At 39.8% G+C, this 17,072-nt stretch overlaps 1 protein-coding gene across 1 annotated transcript; it reads right to left on the bottom strand.

Annotated features, from left to right (window-relative positions):
- Positions 1-1,165: 1,165 nt before the first annotated feature.
- On the bottom strand, positions 1,166-15,361 carry NTS (neurotensin). Its single transcript, XM_083573380.1, has 4 exons — positions 15,029-15,361; positions 10,116-10,177; positions 3,015-3,239; positions 1,166-1,530 (listed from the first exon to the last, which is right to left on the bottom strand). The coding sequence occupies exons 1-4, from the start codon at positions 15,096-15,098 to the stop codon at positions 1,384-1,386; spliced, it is 504 nt and encodes a 167-aa protein (XP_083429506.1). The 5' UTR covers positions 15,099-15,361; the 3' UTR covers positions 1,166-1,383.
- Between the last annotated feature and the right edge of the window lie 1,711 nt (positions 15,362-17,072).

Below are 17,072 nucleotides of genomic sequence, written 5' to 3'. Positions count from 1 at the left end.
TCAAAGCAATCAGTGTAGCTTCCAGTTGAGAAATCAAGCCCAGCCCCAATGATTGCCATACTTTTTGCTCTCCAAACCAGTTGACAATATTTCATTTCCAAACTGTGTCCATTGGGTTCTAGTACATAGGAGATCGTGATCATAAGACAGTTAAGTGCTCCTTATAAATTCACAGTACAATCCAAGGCATGTCTATGCAGAAGTAAGTCACACTGAGTTCAGTGGCACTTACTCCAAAGTAGGGCTGGGGAAGAAAATTCAATTCAGTTTTAATTGAAAGCCAAATCTATCAAAGTCCACACTTTCTGAAACAATATGAGAACAAAAGCACAGCTATCCTTTGAAATGTGCATGTATCTGAATTATGTGATGCAGTTCTCTGACCAAATAATATTTCTCTAAGGTATATAATAGGGGAAAGTGTGCCTAAAGATGAGGCTATTTGTGAAAATATCATACAAAATGCATTATATTAGGATAAATTACTTACAACACTGTGTACGTTAGAACTGCATACATACATTTCTGTATTAGGAGACATTCATACAAAAAATGCTGATAAATTTTCATGATGATTCTTTTAGAGACAGAAAATGGAAATTGGTGCAGAAATGTGGAGAACTGAATTTTAGATTGGGGGAAAAATGAGAAATGGATAGAACTGAAATTGACAGCTATTTCCGTCTCTGCCCCCAAGAAAATGAGTAAAGGATTGGAGCTTTAATTGTGTCATAAAGACTCCAATCCTTTGCATCCAGCCCCACTGGACAGAATGGGATTTACTTCTGAACATAGGATTGTGCTGTCAATCCCCCTGATTTGTCTGGGGTTTAAGGTGTATATAATTTCTATGGGCTTTGTCCTTCATTTTCTGAATCAGTTTAAGCTAGAATGGACGATAAAAATGCATTTGGGTGTTATGAATTTATTAATAAGCATTCTATAGTAACTGATGGAATAACTCATCATCATGAATGTCAAAATGTTCTATATTGCAATTTACTTGTGTAATAACTATGGATAATTCAACTATGGATAATTCAACATGGCTTGAATTATGAAATATCCTTGAAAGGCTTTATACAACTATGCTCTTCTACTTGCTGAAAGGATTGTGTATCACAGAGTAAACAATGTTGCCAGCTCTTCAAAATTCTCAGTGGTGTACAATACATAATGCTTAGAAACTAGATTTATTTTCAAATGTATTATTCCAATGAATTTTAAGTAGGAAAAAATCACAACCAAGAAACAACAGTGGCAAGAAAGACACAGTCACTTTCCATAATCTATTTTCCACACAAATAAGATTTAAGGTTGAAATAAGGTAACCATAAAGCACAGTTACTTAGAAACTAAATAAACACTACTTTAACTGCTGAGTCAGTAATATGAACTCCTCTTCAGTATGTATGGTCGTCGGGCTTTGTTGACGTGCAGTTGCCGTTTCAGAATGTAAGGAGTTTTCCTCTTCATCAGATCTTTATCTTGGCTTGCATTTTCAGGGTCATAAACATCTTGCTGAAGTAACTGTTGGTAATAACAAGATAATATGGAATCATTGTTTTCCTATGGACTTTTGGTGAGGGGAGCACATCTGAATCATATCTATCTATCTGTCTGTCTATCTATCTATATCATCTATCTATCTATCTATCTATCTATCTATCTATCTATCATCTATCTATCATCTATCTATCATCTATCTATCATCTATGCTGCCTAAAGTTAATACCGTGTAATATAAGCTAACCAATTACTATAGAATAGTCAACATGAGTGAACAATTACAGCAGCCTTCCCCAGCAACTCCCATTACCCAATAGGGATTTCCCCCCAACTCCAACTGGAGAAATCATTTGAAATATTTAAGAAAATATTTTAGTTTCCTGTTAATTGTGTTGTTTCGAATGTATAATTTATATCTGACTTACTTCCAATATTTGAATGTTTTATTCTGGATTGTTTTATTTGATGTTTTAATGTGTTGTAAACCGCTTTGAGATTTTTTCCCTTAAAAACAGAAAGCTGTATAGAAATGAAATGAATAATAATAAAATAATACCCTTCGTCTCCTAAGGATCAGAAACTTATTGCATGCAGAAATAAAGACTGACTGGATGGTACCTGCACTCCCTCTCCTTTTGAACTCTTTCCATCTAATTCTAGATGTATGGGAACTAGTTGGGGATTTGCAGTAGTCAAGGAGATGGGACTTCGTACATTTTTAAGGCATTGTCTTTTAAAGTATTACTTAGCATACTGTGCCTCAGAAGTCAGACTCTGAATTTTTAGGGCAAGATTGGGTCCAATGCAATTTCCTTCATCGTTTAGGAATAAATCTATGACATTCCTAATCAAGGTATAAAAATACCAGTCTGAGGACCTGTTAAACTATGGGCAACTTCATTCAATACCTTGCTAACTGGAAAATAATAATAACACCTTTATTGTCATTGTACAACCTGTGTACAATGAAATTAAATGAGCCCCCCCCCCAAACACTCAATCTCTTATCAAACAATGCACCACCTCGCAAGTCAATTTCGCTATGTTATTTTTCGTTCAACAACCTAAGAGTCCACGGATAGAAGCTATTTTTTAGCCTGTTGGTACAGCTGATTATACTTCTATATCTCCTGTCTGAGGGTAGAAGATTAAAGAGGTGATGGCAGGGGTGTGAGTCATCCCTGATAATTTTTCTCACTCTCCTAAGGCAATGATCCCTTGCAACATCATCTAGCGGACTCAAGGGACAGCCCATGATATCATGTGCTTTATTCACCACCCTCTGTAGAGACTTTCTGTTCGTGGCTGTCAGGCCAGCATACCACACTGTGATACAATATCAAAGGACACTTTCTATTGTGGACCGGTAAAAGGAGTTCATCAGTTGTTGTTTAACATTAAAAAACACACAATTTCATCTGTGCACTGTATGAATAAAAATGTTTTTTCATAGTAATATGATCAAAGTAAAGCAAAACTTGGGTTCCCAGCATGATTTGACTTACCTCCCAGTGCTGAAAGGTTCTGCTGTGGCAGACTTTCTGAAGCTGGTACAACGTCAACAATGCTTCCAAACTAGAGCCATCAAGAGTAGAGGGAAACTGTCTTCTTGACAGGAGGTCTTCTTCTTCAACATCACCCACATCCTCTTCCTGGTTGTTTATGTTGCTGATGAGATCACAAATATTTAGAAGGGTCATTTTCCACTGAGGAGGCTTCGCCTTGTTTATCTGAAAGATCAACAGGCACAGCATGTCAGATGTTCTTGCTTGTTATCTGTAGATAGTGCCACTTGAATAACAGAATAAGGTTTTTGAATGTGCTCTCAGGCTTCCATATAGCTGTTGTTCCTGTATGCTAAGAAGTGCTTCATATGTCACAGAAGGCTGAAGGCTTAACTGTGAGGATTAGGTTTTGCCTGCTATTCTGTTCTGCCATCCACCCTGCCTATATAGCACAGATTCAGCAGCTGTCATTCAGGCTGCAAGCTGACACAAGGTTAGAGATGCTTCTCAGCATATCAGAATTTCATTTCCCTTGATTCTGAGAGTCACAGTGATACTCACAAAGCTCTAGATCCTGGCAGCTTGTTAAGCTCACCATCTGGGTCAAAATGATGGCATGCTAGTGATTAAATCACATTCTGTGTGATTAAAAAAAGTTATAGGGTTCATCTTCCCAACCCAGTCATGGGCAGTTAATCAAATATCTACCTCCTAGGGCTGTCCACTCCCAACTGTCATTGCTCAGTCTTTGAGTGATCTGAGCTTATGGTTGTATTCAATGCCAGTCATACTCAGAGTCAACCTATTGAAATGAATGGATATAGATTTTCAAATGTGAAATTTGAGTAGAAATGAAATGGTTACAATCCAGTGTCCTTAACTTTTAATCATATCTTGAATATCTACATTTTAATCATATCTTGAATATCTACATTTCTGCTGATGCTTCTTAAAAATGTAAACTGGATCCTGATAGCTCTAAGGTTGGTTTAGACATTATTTATAAGACTTTGAGCTTTATAGATAGAGATTAATCCCTTAAGTAACTCAAGTAAACTTTGGCTGTTTTAATACTGGATGCATTTTATCTGGAGAACTTCTAAGTTCCATCACTTGCCATCCTATACAGTTACAGATGGGCCACCTCTCCCGCTTTGAGCATGACATTTTGATTACGGATCACCAGTTTTTCTGTTTTAGTCAGTCTCACCTTCACTGCTTACCTAAACAATGTTCTTTGCATTTAAGAATGCACATGAGGAAAGTGTGTTAACATCAAAACACTTCACTTTTACTACACTGGGAAGATTTTTTTTGTCAGCTAATTAACACTTTGTAACTAATTTTGTTAATTAGTTTGGAAAAAGATACAATTCTCTCTCTAGAGCACTTTCATTCTATCGAGCAATTTTCCACCATGGATGTACAGACACTGAATTGTTGGCTCCAAATGCAAAACATTTCCCCAGACTTCTGCTGTTTTGCCAGTTAAAATAAACCTTGTTACATCTGTGCTGTTGGATAAGTGACAATTCAAGAGAGCCTTAAGATATTTTTCATAGTGGAAAGCTTACTTCTAACATTCAGAATTTCTTTTCTTTGTACATATAAATTAGGAATGGTGTATATGTGGCCCTCTGGATGCTGCAAAGCTCCCGTTATCCCTGACCATGGGCCATGGTGGCCAGGACTGATGGGAGTTGGAATCCAACAACTTCTGGAGGACCACAGGTTCCCCACACCTTCATTTGTCCCTTCATTTGTAGGACAAAGGATTGAAACTTGCTAGAGGGATGCAGGTGGCGCTGTGGGTTAAACCACAGAGCCTAGGACTTGCCAATCAGAAGGTCGTGGTTCGAATCCCCGTGACAGGGTGAGCTCCCGTTGCTCAGTCCCTACTCCTGCCAACCTAGCAGTTCGAAAGCACGTTAAAGTGCATGTAGATAAATAGGTACCCACTCTGTTGGGAAGGTAAACGGCGTTTCCGTGCGCCGCTCTGGTTCGCCAGAAGCGGCTTAGTCATGCTGGCCACATGACCCGGAAGCTGTACGCCAGCTCCCTCGGCCAATAAAGCGAGATGAGCGCCGCAACCCCAGAGTCGGCCACGACTGGACCTAATGGTCAGGGGTCCCTTTACCTTTACCTTTAGTAGGCATAAATGAGTGTGTTTTCTATATAGTATCACAATAAGCTTGTGTTTATTTAATCTATTATTTTTGTCATAACAATACCCACAGTTTCATGGAAAACTGAAATACATTATGTGATTAAATCCACATATTCAGGATTCTTTCTAAGATCCAGTCATGCCTCCTTTAAGACAACGATCCTCTCTAAAATGATCCATGGCTTCTGACAGCCTGACTGCACCCACTCTGTGATCTACACATCCTACAAACTGAGCCTTTTCATCCCACCAATATTAAATTTATCAAAGTTTTGTTTTGAAATTGCAGTCAAGACCTTCCTGAATTTTTTTTTACCCATGAAGTGACAATTTTAATTAATTAAGAAAGACATTTTGAAGCAAGGTTACTTTGGAACTGAACCTGTCCAAGCCTTGCAGGATCGTTTGACAACTTAATTACCGGGATGCAATAACAGATGGGTCCAGGAAGCAAAACAAAAAAGTGGCAAAGCCTGGTTTTCTGAAAGATGGTTTAGGATTTCATCTGAATGATATGTTTTTTATTGAGCATGAACATGAACAATTATTAAGGTACTCATATACATCTCTGTTTTGCAGGGGTTTTTTATCTAGTACTTGTTCCATGCAGAATTGACAGATTGAAGTTATTGGATATGATGATAATGGATTCATTTCTTTCAGTGCACTTACTCTATCTGCTTAGCTGGATACAACCCTGAATGCTCAGGTAAACACTCTTAAGGCAACAGCTGCTGATTTTGATGATCCAAAGCAAGGATGGATAACCAAAATGGTAACCAAAGGGGATTGAGTGAATCCCCTGTGAAGAAAGACTGCAGCATTTGTGTCTTTTTAATTCAGAGAAAAAAGCAAGCAAGACACAACATGAATGAAGTTTATAAAATATGCTTGGTATGGAGAAAGTGACTAGAGGAAAGCTTTTGTCCCTCTTCCATAACACTAGAACTTGTGGAAATCCAATGAAGTTGAATGTTAGAAGTTTCAGGAGAAATAAAACAATTACATCTTCCTGCAGCGTCTAGTCAAACTGTTGAACTCACTCCCCTAGAAGGCAGCAATGGCCACCAACTTTGATGGCATTAAAAGAGAACGAGACAAATTTGTGGACTATCAGTGACTACTAGCCATGCTTGCTTGCTCCACCTCCACAGTTGGCAGCAACAGTGCTACCAAATACCAGTTGCTGGAAACCATGGGGCAGGAGCATGTTTCTGTGGTCTTATTTTGCTCACTGGTTTCCCACAGGCATCTGGTTGGCCACTGTGAGAACAGGTTGTGAGTCGAAGACCTGCCACCCACATAGGATTATAATAAGAAACAAAGACACATTATTTTTGGTTAATGGGCAAAATAAGGTCACAATTTTATTGGTTACGGCATGTGAGTAGTATTGGCTTAGGCATTGGATAAAACAGCAATACATGACTCCACCCCGCTCAGCAGGGAGTCATTTCAGGGTTAACAACCAGTGGGAGGAGCTTGTTGATGCAAATACACCTGGAAGCTTCCCCATGATGTCACCGGGGGTCGTGCCATGGCCCTAGCCACCAGCAGGGCATCTGACAGGATCCACGACCGCCGGATTCCTTTAACGGAATACCCAAAAGAGGAGGGGTAGATGATGGGCATACCCAATCCTCCAACACAGTACACATATTCCAATGCCTACCAGAAATTTGTGACAAGTTGCTATGAGGTAGGCGAAAAAACCAAGAGTGCCAATTTGCCAAATGGATAAAAAAGTCCTACCAGGTCCCTTGCGCAACCAAGGCAACCAACCAAAGTCCATAGCAAGGTCAATACACAGAGGAAACTGACCTAAAGGGAAGGAGGGCGGGAGATGCAAGCAGGAGTAGACTAGGGACAGAGCGCTGCCACAGTTGCTTAAATGCAGCTAACCCCACCGACCAGCCAGCCCTATTGGCCGGCTGAAGGGCTTGGTCGCGGCAGTGGGGCAAATCAGAAGCAGGGAGCCGAATACGCCTCCCTGCTGCTGCGGGAAGCTGCTCCCACTCACAACCCCTCCCCTCTGGGAAGAGGAGAGGCTTTGCAGGATCATTGTCTTGCTCCAGCAGGCTATTCTTATAGGTTTACTGCCCTCCAGATTACTGGTCTAGAACTCCTACTGTCCTTGATCCTTGGACCTTCTTTCTATGGCTGATAGGAGTTGGAGCCCAACAACATCTGGAGGGACAAGCAGGCTTCCCATGAAAATGAATGAATGAAAAATAATGGTCCATCCAGAAAGTAACTATTTTGTGGGAGGGATTCATGGGCATACCAGAGATTTAGGCTTGTTCAACTGAAGTGGATTGAATGGGCTACGTTGCTCAACAAAACCTTTTTTTAAAAAAAATCACCAAACCGCTTTTTGAAGTTAGGAGAGCAAAAAATGAATTGCACTGGACAGTGTGTGATGAATTAATGATTAATGAAAAGACATATGAACACCCCACACACAAAGCAGGATGAAAGCTCTGAATGGGAGACCATAATTTAACCTCTGCATATGCTTTGCACTAGCAAACTGGGATGAATGCTCAATAAACACATCATCTAGAGAAGCCCTAAAGAGAATCAGGGTGTGAAGTTTTCAAGAGTCGTGGAGCAATTTGCTGAAATGCAGAAGATTTGCAACGTGAACAATGCATGCAAGAGATCTGGCTTTCAAAACAAAAGAAAAACCCTGTCCAGGGAATCGTTTCATCACAGGAGAACATGAATTTAAAAAGAGAAAAAAAGAAAAAGAAATAAAGCATTCATGAAAGTGCATGCACCCTGCCAGAAATAAATGTAACATTTCTGATTTTTTTTTAAATGTTCAAAATTGAGACAACATGGCAGTTGGATACTTTGTTGCTCAAAGGTTTGTAGCACTCAGTTTTCTTTCATGTTTATTTCTCTTCATCCCTTTATGCTGTTCAGTTTAAGGCCATTGGATGGGTTGTGAACCTAGCCATGACAATTCATCCCAAAGGATATCACACAAACCAGAAGAAAAGGTTTGCCTCATTAATGCCATCCTCTGGTATGCTTTACCAATGTGCTATCCACGTATTTTATCAGAGTAAAAGAGGGCGGGGAAAGATTATTAGACGATTGCTATTTCAGACAGCTGTTGGTAGATTGTTAGATCCATAGCTGCCAGAGTGTCAGAGTTCAACCCACCATCATTTATGTTCAACAGGCTTTGGAGAGTTTGGCCTTCAAAAACCTGTTTGAGGTGAAATTAGGCGGCGGTGGCCCGGGGAAGGAAAAAGCATGTACATCAGAAGTAATGATACATTTGTCATTCCACTTTCAAATATCTAAATTAAAAAGTGCCAGCAATTCCCTTTGTTATAAATCCGAAAGGGGGTTAGCTGAGTTAGTCTGCTGTAGCAAACGCACACAAAAAGTCATGAGTCACCTTGAAGACTATGCTTAACGACTAGAGCCGCCCATGGAAGTTTATGTCACAATAAATCTGTTTGTCTTTATGGGTCCACACAACTTCAGTTTGCATTTGCATCTCTTTTTGTTGAAACCAATTTGCTCATCTTTGTGTCAGATAGGTTCTTTGGTTGTCTCCCCCTTCCCCATATATATTCATGTTTTCTTTATGTTTTATACTTTTTCCTGGCAATTTATGGCAGCTGCTAATGCCTCAGCAACCATGTATAACTGAGCTGGGGAGCCTGTGGCCTCCAACTAATGTCATTCACAACCAGCATTGCCAATAATAAGACATGATGGGAGTTCTAGTCTAAAAACATTTGGAGGACCACAGGCTCCCATCTCCTATGCTTCACTTCAGTGTGAAGACTCTTCTAGCCATAGGTGAGAGTGTATATTGCCTTTTGATGGCTTTGATCATGTCTTCCAGTAAGGATTAGTCTAAATTTTCCTCCAAGGTATCACCCAGTTTAACCAAGAGGCATCATCCTAACAAAACACAACCCTGTGGCTCGTGTGTGTGTGTGTGTGTGTGTGTGTGTGTGTGTGAGAGAGAGAGAGAGAGAGAGAGAGAGAGACTCTCTCTCCCCCCCCCAATTATATTAGAGAACTCTTTTAGAGCAATTAGTAATAGCAGCACAAATGCTATTTCTACCAAGGCCACAAGACTGCAATCATCTGAACCAGCAAAGACAAAGGTCCTGATCATATGGATTTCAGCTGAAAGACTTGGAAAATGGTAATATTGACTATAGCTTGCCAAAATTTAGATGAAAATTTAGATTAAATTTTCTTTTGGAGTGGGGGGATAACCATTTGTGTCTCAAGGATCCTGCTTTTAACCCGTGCAATAAATCTTTTGATGGCAAAGCATTAACTATTCACTTACATTAAGGAGATATTACTTGGGTACCCTTTCTTTGGCTACCTGCCTGTCAAACCATATGTTCCACATTTTGATATGTCACCTGTGGGATCCTGAGGCCATCCATTTGAGACCAAACATGAAGGATACAATATCCTCAAAATGAAGGAACCATCATTCACTGATTTCATGCCATGGAAGTAATTTTTCTATCAATTTGTGGTTCACTATAAATGGATAAAACTAGCAGTTCTTGGGATGGATTTTCACTGGCTTGATATGCTAATTGCACACCTTTTAATAAGTTACATCATTATTTATTTTTATGTTACCTTAACTTTCATCAGGTATATTCTGCCCAGGAATATATCTTCCTCAAATAAATGTACTTCAGGCCATAATTCCATGCTGGCTGTTCAGTAAATGTATCAACAGTTCAGCTGAGAAAACATCAATTTTTCACTATTCCTTCACCCATAGATTTTGGTTTTCTGCTGTCTTTGAAATTGAAGAGAATTTTTGCACAATACCTTGTATAGAATATTGTAAAACTGTGGTTTTATGATTGTATGCTAAAACAAATATGTTTGAGAATTCATGCATTCTGTGGGGGAAAAGGGAAAAACATTACCTTTGATGTATACATATTGGTCAATAAATCAGCTTCTAAGGCTTTCATTTCCTCTTCTGAATCTGCGAGTTAATCAGAAACATATGTTTGCTATTTCATTATAAATCACTAGCATTTGGGTTTCAACACATAGGATTTAGGAATATCCTTTAAAGGGATTTTAGGGTTAAGCACTGGCTAAAATAAATGCTTGGCAAGTGGTTTGTTCTTTAATACACATTCCCTGATTTATGCAGTCTCTCTCTCTGGAAAAGTGCAGCTCAGTCATGAAAGCAGCTTATTATTGGTCCACTGCAACTTTTTAGGGCTCCACCACCATTTTAGGGCTCAGAACCCATTGATTCTTTGGGATGAGGGGGTAGGTTTAATGACTTAATTATTTTAAGTTCCTACTACAGTTACCCAGAGGCACATCCTGAAAATATTTAAATCCAAGACATCAAATAGCGTTGAACCTCTTTTTGGCAGAAAGGACACTTTTCACAGTAAACATTCCATATTCAGTGAGTTTGTATGTATGGATCCACGTGACTAAAACAGTAAGAGATTTATGGTTCCAATGGGGTTTAGAGTTTTCTGCTAACATAGGTGACCCCTATACTAGCAAGCTAGCAAGTCTTGAAGTTCTTTCCCCCCCTTTTTCCCCAAGGGAAGGATAAGTCTGGAGGACCAATCCATGAATAAGAAGTAATTTATTTCAACACTGAATTGCAGGGGGAAATTTATTGCATTCCAAGAGAAGAAGGAGAAGAGCAACTAAGTTCATTTGGCCCCAATGCAACTATGGTTCACTGTGGCTAAGGCTGCAACCCTGTGCACAATTATTGAGATTGAGTTTCATTGAAAGTACTGGGACTTCTCTCTAAATAAATATGAATAAGATCAAGTTCACTGTGCCATTGATAGCAATAAAATGTAATCATTAACTGTTTTAAGTCATAACTAGGATTGGGGGCCAAGATATACAAACATGTACGAAGATACTTAATATGTTGTCACAGGGTTTTTCCAAGGGCACCAGTAGCTGAAAACAACAATGAAATGGACTTATTAAAACTAATGACTTGGTTGGAACCACCCAATAATATTCATAGTGATTTAACCTAGTAAAATTTAAACAGAATAATTGGTTGATCATATCTATTACAGTATTAAGTTCACACAATGAACACAGTATCTTTGGAATAGTGTTATTAATAGGTCTATAGTATAAATTATAAGTGGCAGACAGATGCCAACTTATAGGTGCAAGCCACATCTGCTTAAAATCAACATTTTTTTCATCATCTCTAATGGAGCTAGATTGCAATACAAATCATATGAGAAACGATATTGCTGAAAGAATGCTGCCCAAAGTAGGCAGTTATATTATAGTGAAGGAATCTGGACAACTTGGTGTATAATAACAAAGAACATTGGGGTAGAGAGGAGGAGGAGGATGAGAAGAGTTTGAATTTGATATCCTGCTTTATCATTAACCTAAGGAGTTTCAAAGCAGCTAACAATCTCCTTTCCCTTCCTCCCCCACAACAAACACTCTGTGAGGTGTGTGAGGCTGAGAGACTTCAGAGAAATATGACTAGCCCAAGGTCACACAGCAGCTGCATGTGGAGGAGCAGGGACGTGAACCCGGTTCACCAGATTACAAGTCTACCACTCTTAACCACTACACCACACTGGCTCTCACATGTGGGTATATAGGCATGTGAGTGAATTTAAAAAACCATATTAGTGTGCATCTTCCTGTAAGGAAAAACAATCCTTCAAAAAAAAAATTATGGGTGAACTGTGGAAGATCTGGGAAAATATCTATCTAGGCAAAAGTAATACTATGTACATACAGTGGTACCTCTGGTTACATACTTAATTCGTTCTGGAGGTCTGTTCTTAACCTGAAACTGTTCTTAACATGAAGCACCACTTTACCTAATGGGGCCTCCCGCTGCTGTCGCACCACCGCCACACGATTTCTGTTCTCATCGTGAAGCAAAGTTCTTAACCCAAGGTAATATTTCCGGGTTAGCGGAGTCTGTAACCTGAAGCGTAGGTAACCTGAAGCGTATGTAACCCGAGGTACCACTGTATATCTCCAGAATAAGTGAAAACAACTCAGGGATGTGCAGATTAGAATAATGATGCTAATGACAACTGAAAATGATAGTTACACTTGAGAACTGCTAATATAATCTGTATGAAAAGCATCCTGTTTCAATTCCATGAAATCACAAGCAGATTTTAAAACCTAGAGTCACATTCAACCTCATGTCATACTTGACATATCATGTCCTAAGGGTTAAAGAGATGAATGGTAGTAGTATTTGCTACCCTCCTGTGTTCCACTTCATTTATTGTCCAGTTCTAACTATAAATATGTAAATCTAAGTATTCAGATTAAAAGCTCAGTGAGTTCAATGGCAATCATCCAATGTTCTATGGACTGTCTATGGATATCACTGGTGTGATTCTGTCAAACTTAAAGCACTGCACTGGTTTTAATGAAAGCTTTTTGGCAAGTCCTTGCACTTCCCATTGGAATCCAGTGGGATTTAAAAGTACTTATCACTAGATTGTGCTTGAGATGATCAAGTACAAGGAATAGCAATGTTCTCAAATTGAAATATGGAATATTTGCATAAGTGTTCCCTTGGCTTTATAATAGCAGCGGATTGCAGTAGAACATTTGCAAAAGAGAAGTGCTGTGCCGTTGCAGAAAACAGCTCCTGCTGTTTTAAGTAGATCTAAATACCACTTTTCTTAAAACAACTTTCTTAACACTTAACAGCACAACTGGTAACAGAGAATTTATTTTTAAAAATAAAAAAGTTGAGAAAGCTCTGTTTCTGACACTGGGATGAGAACAGTTTATATCAAAGTATTCATGTTATCAACTGGGCTATTATAGTACCCAATATCTGTAAAGCCCTTAAACAATGGTTTATGTGCTTTTGACATTTCTCACGGTAGGAAAATGCAATATACTGATAAAAAGGGAGATAAAAACTGATTTTAAAAAGGGAGAGAGCTGTTAGGTGCTCCCCTAAACACTGTTTTTGAAAGTAAGATTCATTGGGTTCAGCATGACACAAAAATTGAAGTGTTGTTTAACTTTAAACCACACTGATTTTTTAAAAAAGAATTCCTTCATTGTAACTGCACTGGATTCTGGGTTGCTACTTCACTACATCCACATAAAGATACAAAGGTTTAAGGCATAAGCATTTTAAATGAGATTGGGAATACTTTTGCTCTAGTCTTGAACCATGTATCATAGAGTTTTGAACTCTACATGAAGCAGCTGAATACGAAATACCTCTTTACTCCATGAAATATTTCATGAATAGCCATGAAACACATGTACATTTGATTTGAACTTGGTTTACCCTAGTTTATGTCTCTCTGTGTATCATAGTAATATCAGACTATTTTGCATTATGCACACTGCAGCTTTTTCATTATGGGAAATGATATTCCAAAGTACAAGTTACTAAAAGATAATTCTTGGGAGGTGAGGAGAGTTGATTTAAAGCAGTAAATTTGCATTAAATATCCCTATGTTTTCTTTATTTCTTTATGGTGATCTGCTGCTACATTTACTTAAACCCACATTTTCATTGAGAAAAGTTATTTCTGATCCTTTAAATTCATGTGAAATCAACCATGTCATTGATGAGTTTCAGCTATGGACAGACTGGAAAGATGCAGTTTGCCCTTTCAGTAAATCTTGCCCAAAGTTTCAGGAAGAACGTTCTCTTTTACCTTGCAGCCATTCCTCACCTTATGAGCCAATACATTCTTATCCCATTCAGGGTGCTTTCAGATAGGAGTTGATTATGGATGCCCTGGGGATGCATGCTTTTCACAGCATCCATAAGATGTCAAGGTATCAAAATGCCAGTCCAATTCCACCTCCACCTCACTTAATCAGGATTTGCTTTTTCTGGGGGAAATGCAGGGAACTTAGTTCTGGCACCTCTCAGGTGGGCTCCATTGCCATTCTAAGAGAAAGAGGGAGGTTTTCATAGTGAACCTCTTTTTCAAGAAAAATAGCACTGTGTGTGTACACACACATATGTGCATCACCTGTTGACAACAACCCTTTTATATTTGAACAATCCATTAACAATATTAAGTGCCCATCTGAAAGCACCCTCGTTCTCACAACAGCCTATGAGATAGATTACTCTCCTCACTGTATTTTACCAAAAAAGAACTGAATTACAGGTTAAAAAGGTGACTTGCCCTAAAACTAGCCAGCAAACGTACAGTAGACCTGAGGACCAGAGCCGAGTTGTCTGACTTCAAAATGGATCTACTGTTTGTTTCACATTAAATGGTCTTCTTTCAGTTTCGATCTAGAAATCACCTTCTTTTTCCATGTGTAGAACTGAGCGCACGGCAAGCCTATCCAAGCCTGGATTAAGCCATAGGAATTTTTCATTCGGTTTCAGGTGTGGTTCATCAGTTTTCAGAGTCCTAGAACGAATCTTCCTCGATGGGGCCAACTGTATCAAGATAGCTTATAGTGAACTATTTTGGTACATTTGGTCCGGTTTTTTAGCAGATGCAGAGGAGAGAAGTGCGCGCGCGTTGGCAATCACAAGCACACGCTCCCTTGAAAGTTGTGTGTTAGTCTTGCGCGCACACGCACACTGCAATAAATCTCCGAGTTTAGACGCCTCCTGAGAGCGGCTCCACCACAGCATCCGCCCTGCTGAGCACCCAATCTTTGAAACTGGTCAAGTATTTCGCGATTGACTAGGCATTTCTCAACGCAGACTCCCCTGCATGCGGCTCTCCCAGCTTAGCATAAAATCGCCCTGCGTCCTCCTCCTCGCCAGAGAGGGAGGCAAGCCCGAAAAGAGGCGCCCCTTGCCGTTCGCCCTGCGGAGAGAGGCTGCAGTAACGGGACTTACCTGAGCACAGGCTCCAGGAGGCGAGCGCCAGGAGCATCGCGCACACTAGCTGCATCCTCAGTTTTGCCATGCTTCTTTCCCTCTAGAAAGTAAAGTCCGTACAAAGAAAGGACAAGCTGTGTGAGCGAGAGAGGGAGACACACACGCGGAGAGAGGGAGGGAAACACACGGAAAAGAGAGAAAGAGAGAGAGAGAGGGGGAGAGAGAGAGTTGAGAGGTCTTCGGCTTTCCTACTGCCTTGAGCTGATTTCAGAAGGTCTGGACCATAAAGGGAGCTCTGGGTCATTCCCTAAGTATATAAGCGAGGGGGCTGATGTCATAAACGCATAACAGCCACTGTCTTTTAATGAAACACCCACCCACTCGCCCGCTCCTCCTTCCTCGCCTCCCTCCCCTTCTCCGGAGTGAAACTGACGCGCTTCGTTAATTGCGCTCCGCGCTTCTTGACGCAGAGAGAGGGAGAGGGACACCGGGAGGCATCGGGCGATAAGAGGAACAACAATAACAAGAAAGTCGAACTGTGATGCATATGTCCTATGCAACTTAGACGATATAAGTAGTGACACAGTTATCCGGTAGGTATGATGTACCAGCATCATTATTAATAATAATAATAATAATAATAATAATAATAATAATAATAATAATAATAATAATAAAAAAAATATTGTGCCACATTGGGAATTGGATCATTGAACCTAAGAACATGAGAAGAGCCTCCTGGATCAGGATAATGGCCCTTCTAGTCCAGCAGACTGTTCACACAGTGGCCGGCCAGTTGCCTGTGGGGATCCCTCAAGAAAAACCTGAACACAAGAGCACTCTTCCCCTCTGCTGATTTCCAGTAACTGGTATTCTGAAGCATTGCTGCCTTTAAATGTGTGTTTGTGTGTTTGTGTGTGTGTGTATAATTACTATTATTTTAAATGCTTATCCCCATAGGCAACTGGCTGACCACTGTGTGAACAGGATGTTGGACTAGAAGGGTCATTGGCCTGATCCAGCAGGTTCTTCTGGATCAATGGCCCAGTCCCCAATGAGGTGCAATAATATTTAAATGTATCTCATCAAAGATTCCAAGATGGATACACTGATAATGTATTCAAAATGTTATCATTTTACGTATTTGATGGAGGGGAACAAGAATACAATCGGCATATTGCAGTCATTAACAGTCGTCAACTGGTTTGCCACACCTATCAGCTAATCACCCATTCCCACCACCCTTCTGAGTAATACCCCTCCCCACCCTCTCACTATATACAGTGGTACCTCGGGTTACAGATGCTTCAGGTTACAGACTCCGCTAACCCAGAAATATTACCTCGGGTTAAGAACTTTGCTTCAGGATGAGAACAGAAATCGTGCAGCAGCAGCACAGCAGCAGTGGGAGGCCCCATTAGCTAAAGTGGCGCTTCAGGTTAAGAACAGTTTCAGGTTAAGAACAGACCTCCAGAACAAATTAAGTATGTAACCAGAGGTACCACTGTATAAGGGTCTGGTGACTTCTGTTTCAGTGTATCTGATGAAGTGTGAATGCACACGAAAGCTCATACCAAGAACAAACTTAGTTGGTCTCCAAGGTGCTACTGGAAGGATTTTGTTTGTTTGTTTGTTTCGATATGTGGTCCAGTTAATTTTACATGTCTATCCAGAAGAAACCCCAGTAAGTTGAAGGGGGCCTATTCACAAGCAAGTATGCATAGGACTGCACCCTTGCTGATATTTAATTTAAAAAAAATGGTTTACAAACATGTATGCGACTTTGTTTCTTTCAACATAATCAGTTGCACATCAAAATATGCAAACTTCATACTTCAGGAGGGAAAAATAATAAAAAACTAAGCTTGTAAAGAATCGTTGAATGATTTAATATGAACATTGCACAGGATATTATTAGGTAGACCCAGAAGATGAATGAAATGAACATACACTTGGCCATGGTTAACATAATAAGTCAAGTTTATTCATCTATCTACCTTTCTTCCATTAGGGGGCATAGTGGAAGTATGAGAAAAACTCCAACCTCCATGTGGTCAAAATA

This window comes from Podarcis filfolensis (assembly GCF_964270895.1).
Source record: "Podarcis filfolensis genome assembly, chromosome: 10".
NCBI lineage: Eukaryota > Metazoa > Chordata > Lepidosauria > Squamata > Lacertidae > Podarcis > Podarcis filfolensis.
Note: the sequence above shows the minus strand (reverse complement) of the source record. Positions and strands in the feature narration are given on the sequence as shown.

Coding starts and splice junctions, on each gene's coding strand:
- NTS (XM_083573380.1), bottom strand. CDS start 15,098: ATGGCAAAACTGAGGATGCAGCTAGTGTGCGCGATGCTCCTGGCGCTC. Junction 10,178..15,028: donor CTCCTGGAGCCTGTGCTCAG/GTAAGTCCCGTT, acceptor ATTAACTCGCAG/ATTCAGAAGAGGAAATGAAA. Junction 3,240..10,115: donor CCAATATGTATACATCAAAG/GTAATGTTTTTC, acceptor TTGATCTTTCAG/ATAAACAAGGCGAAGCCTCC.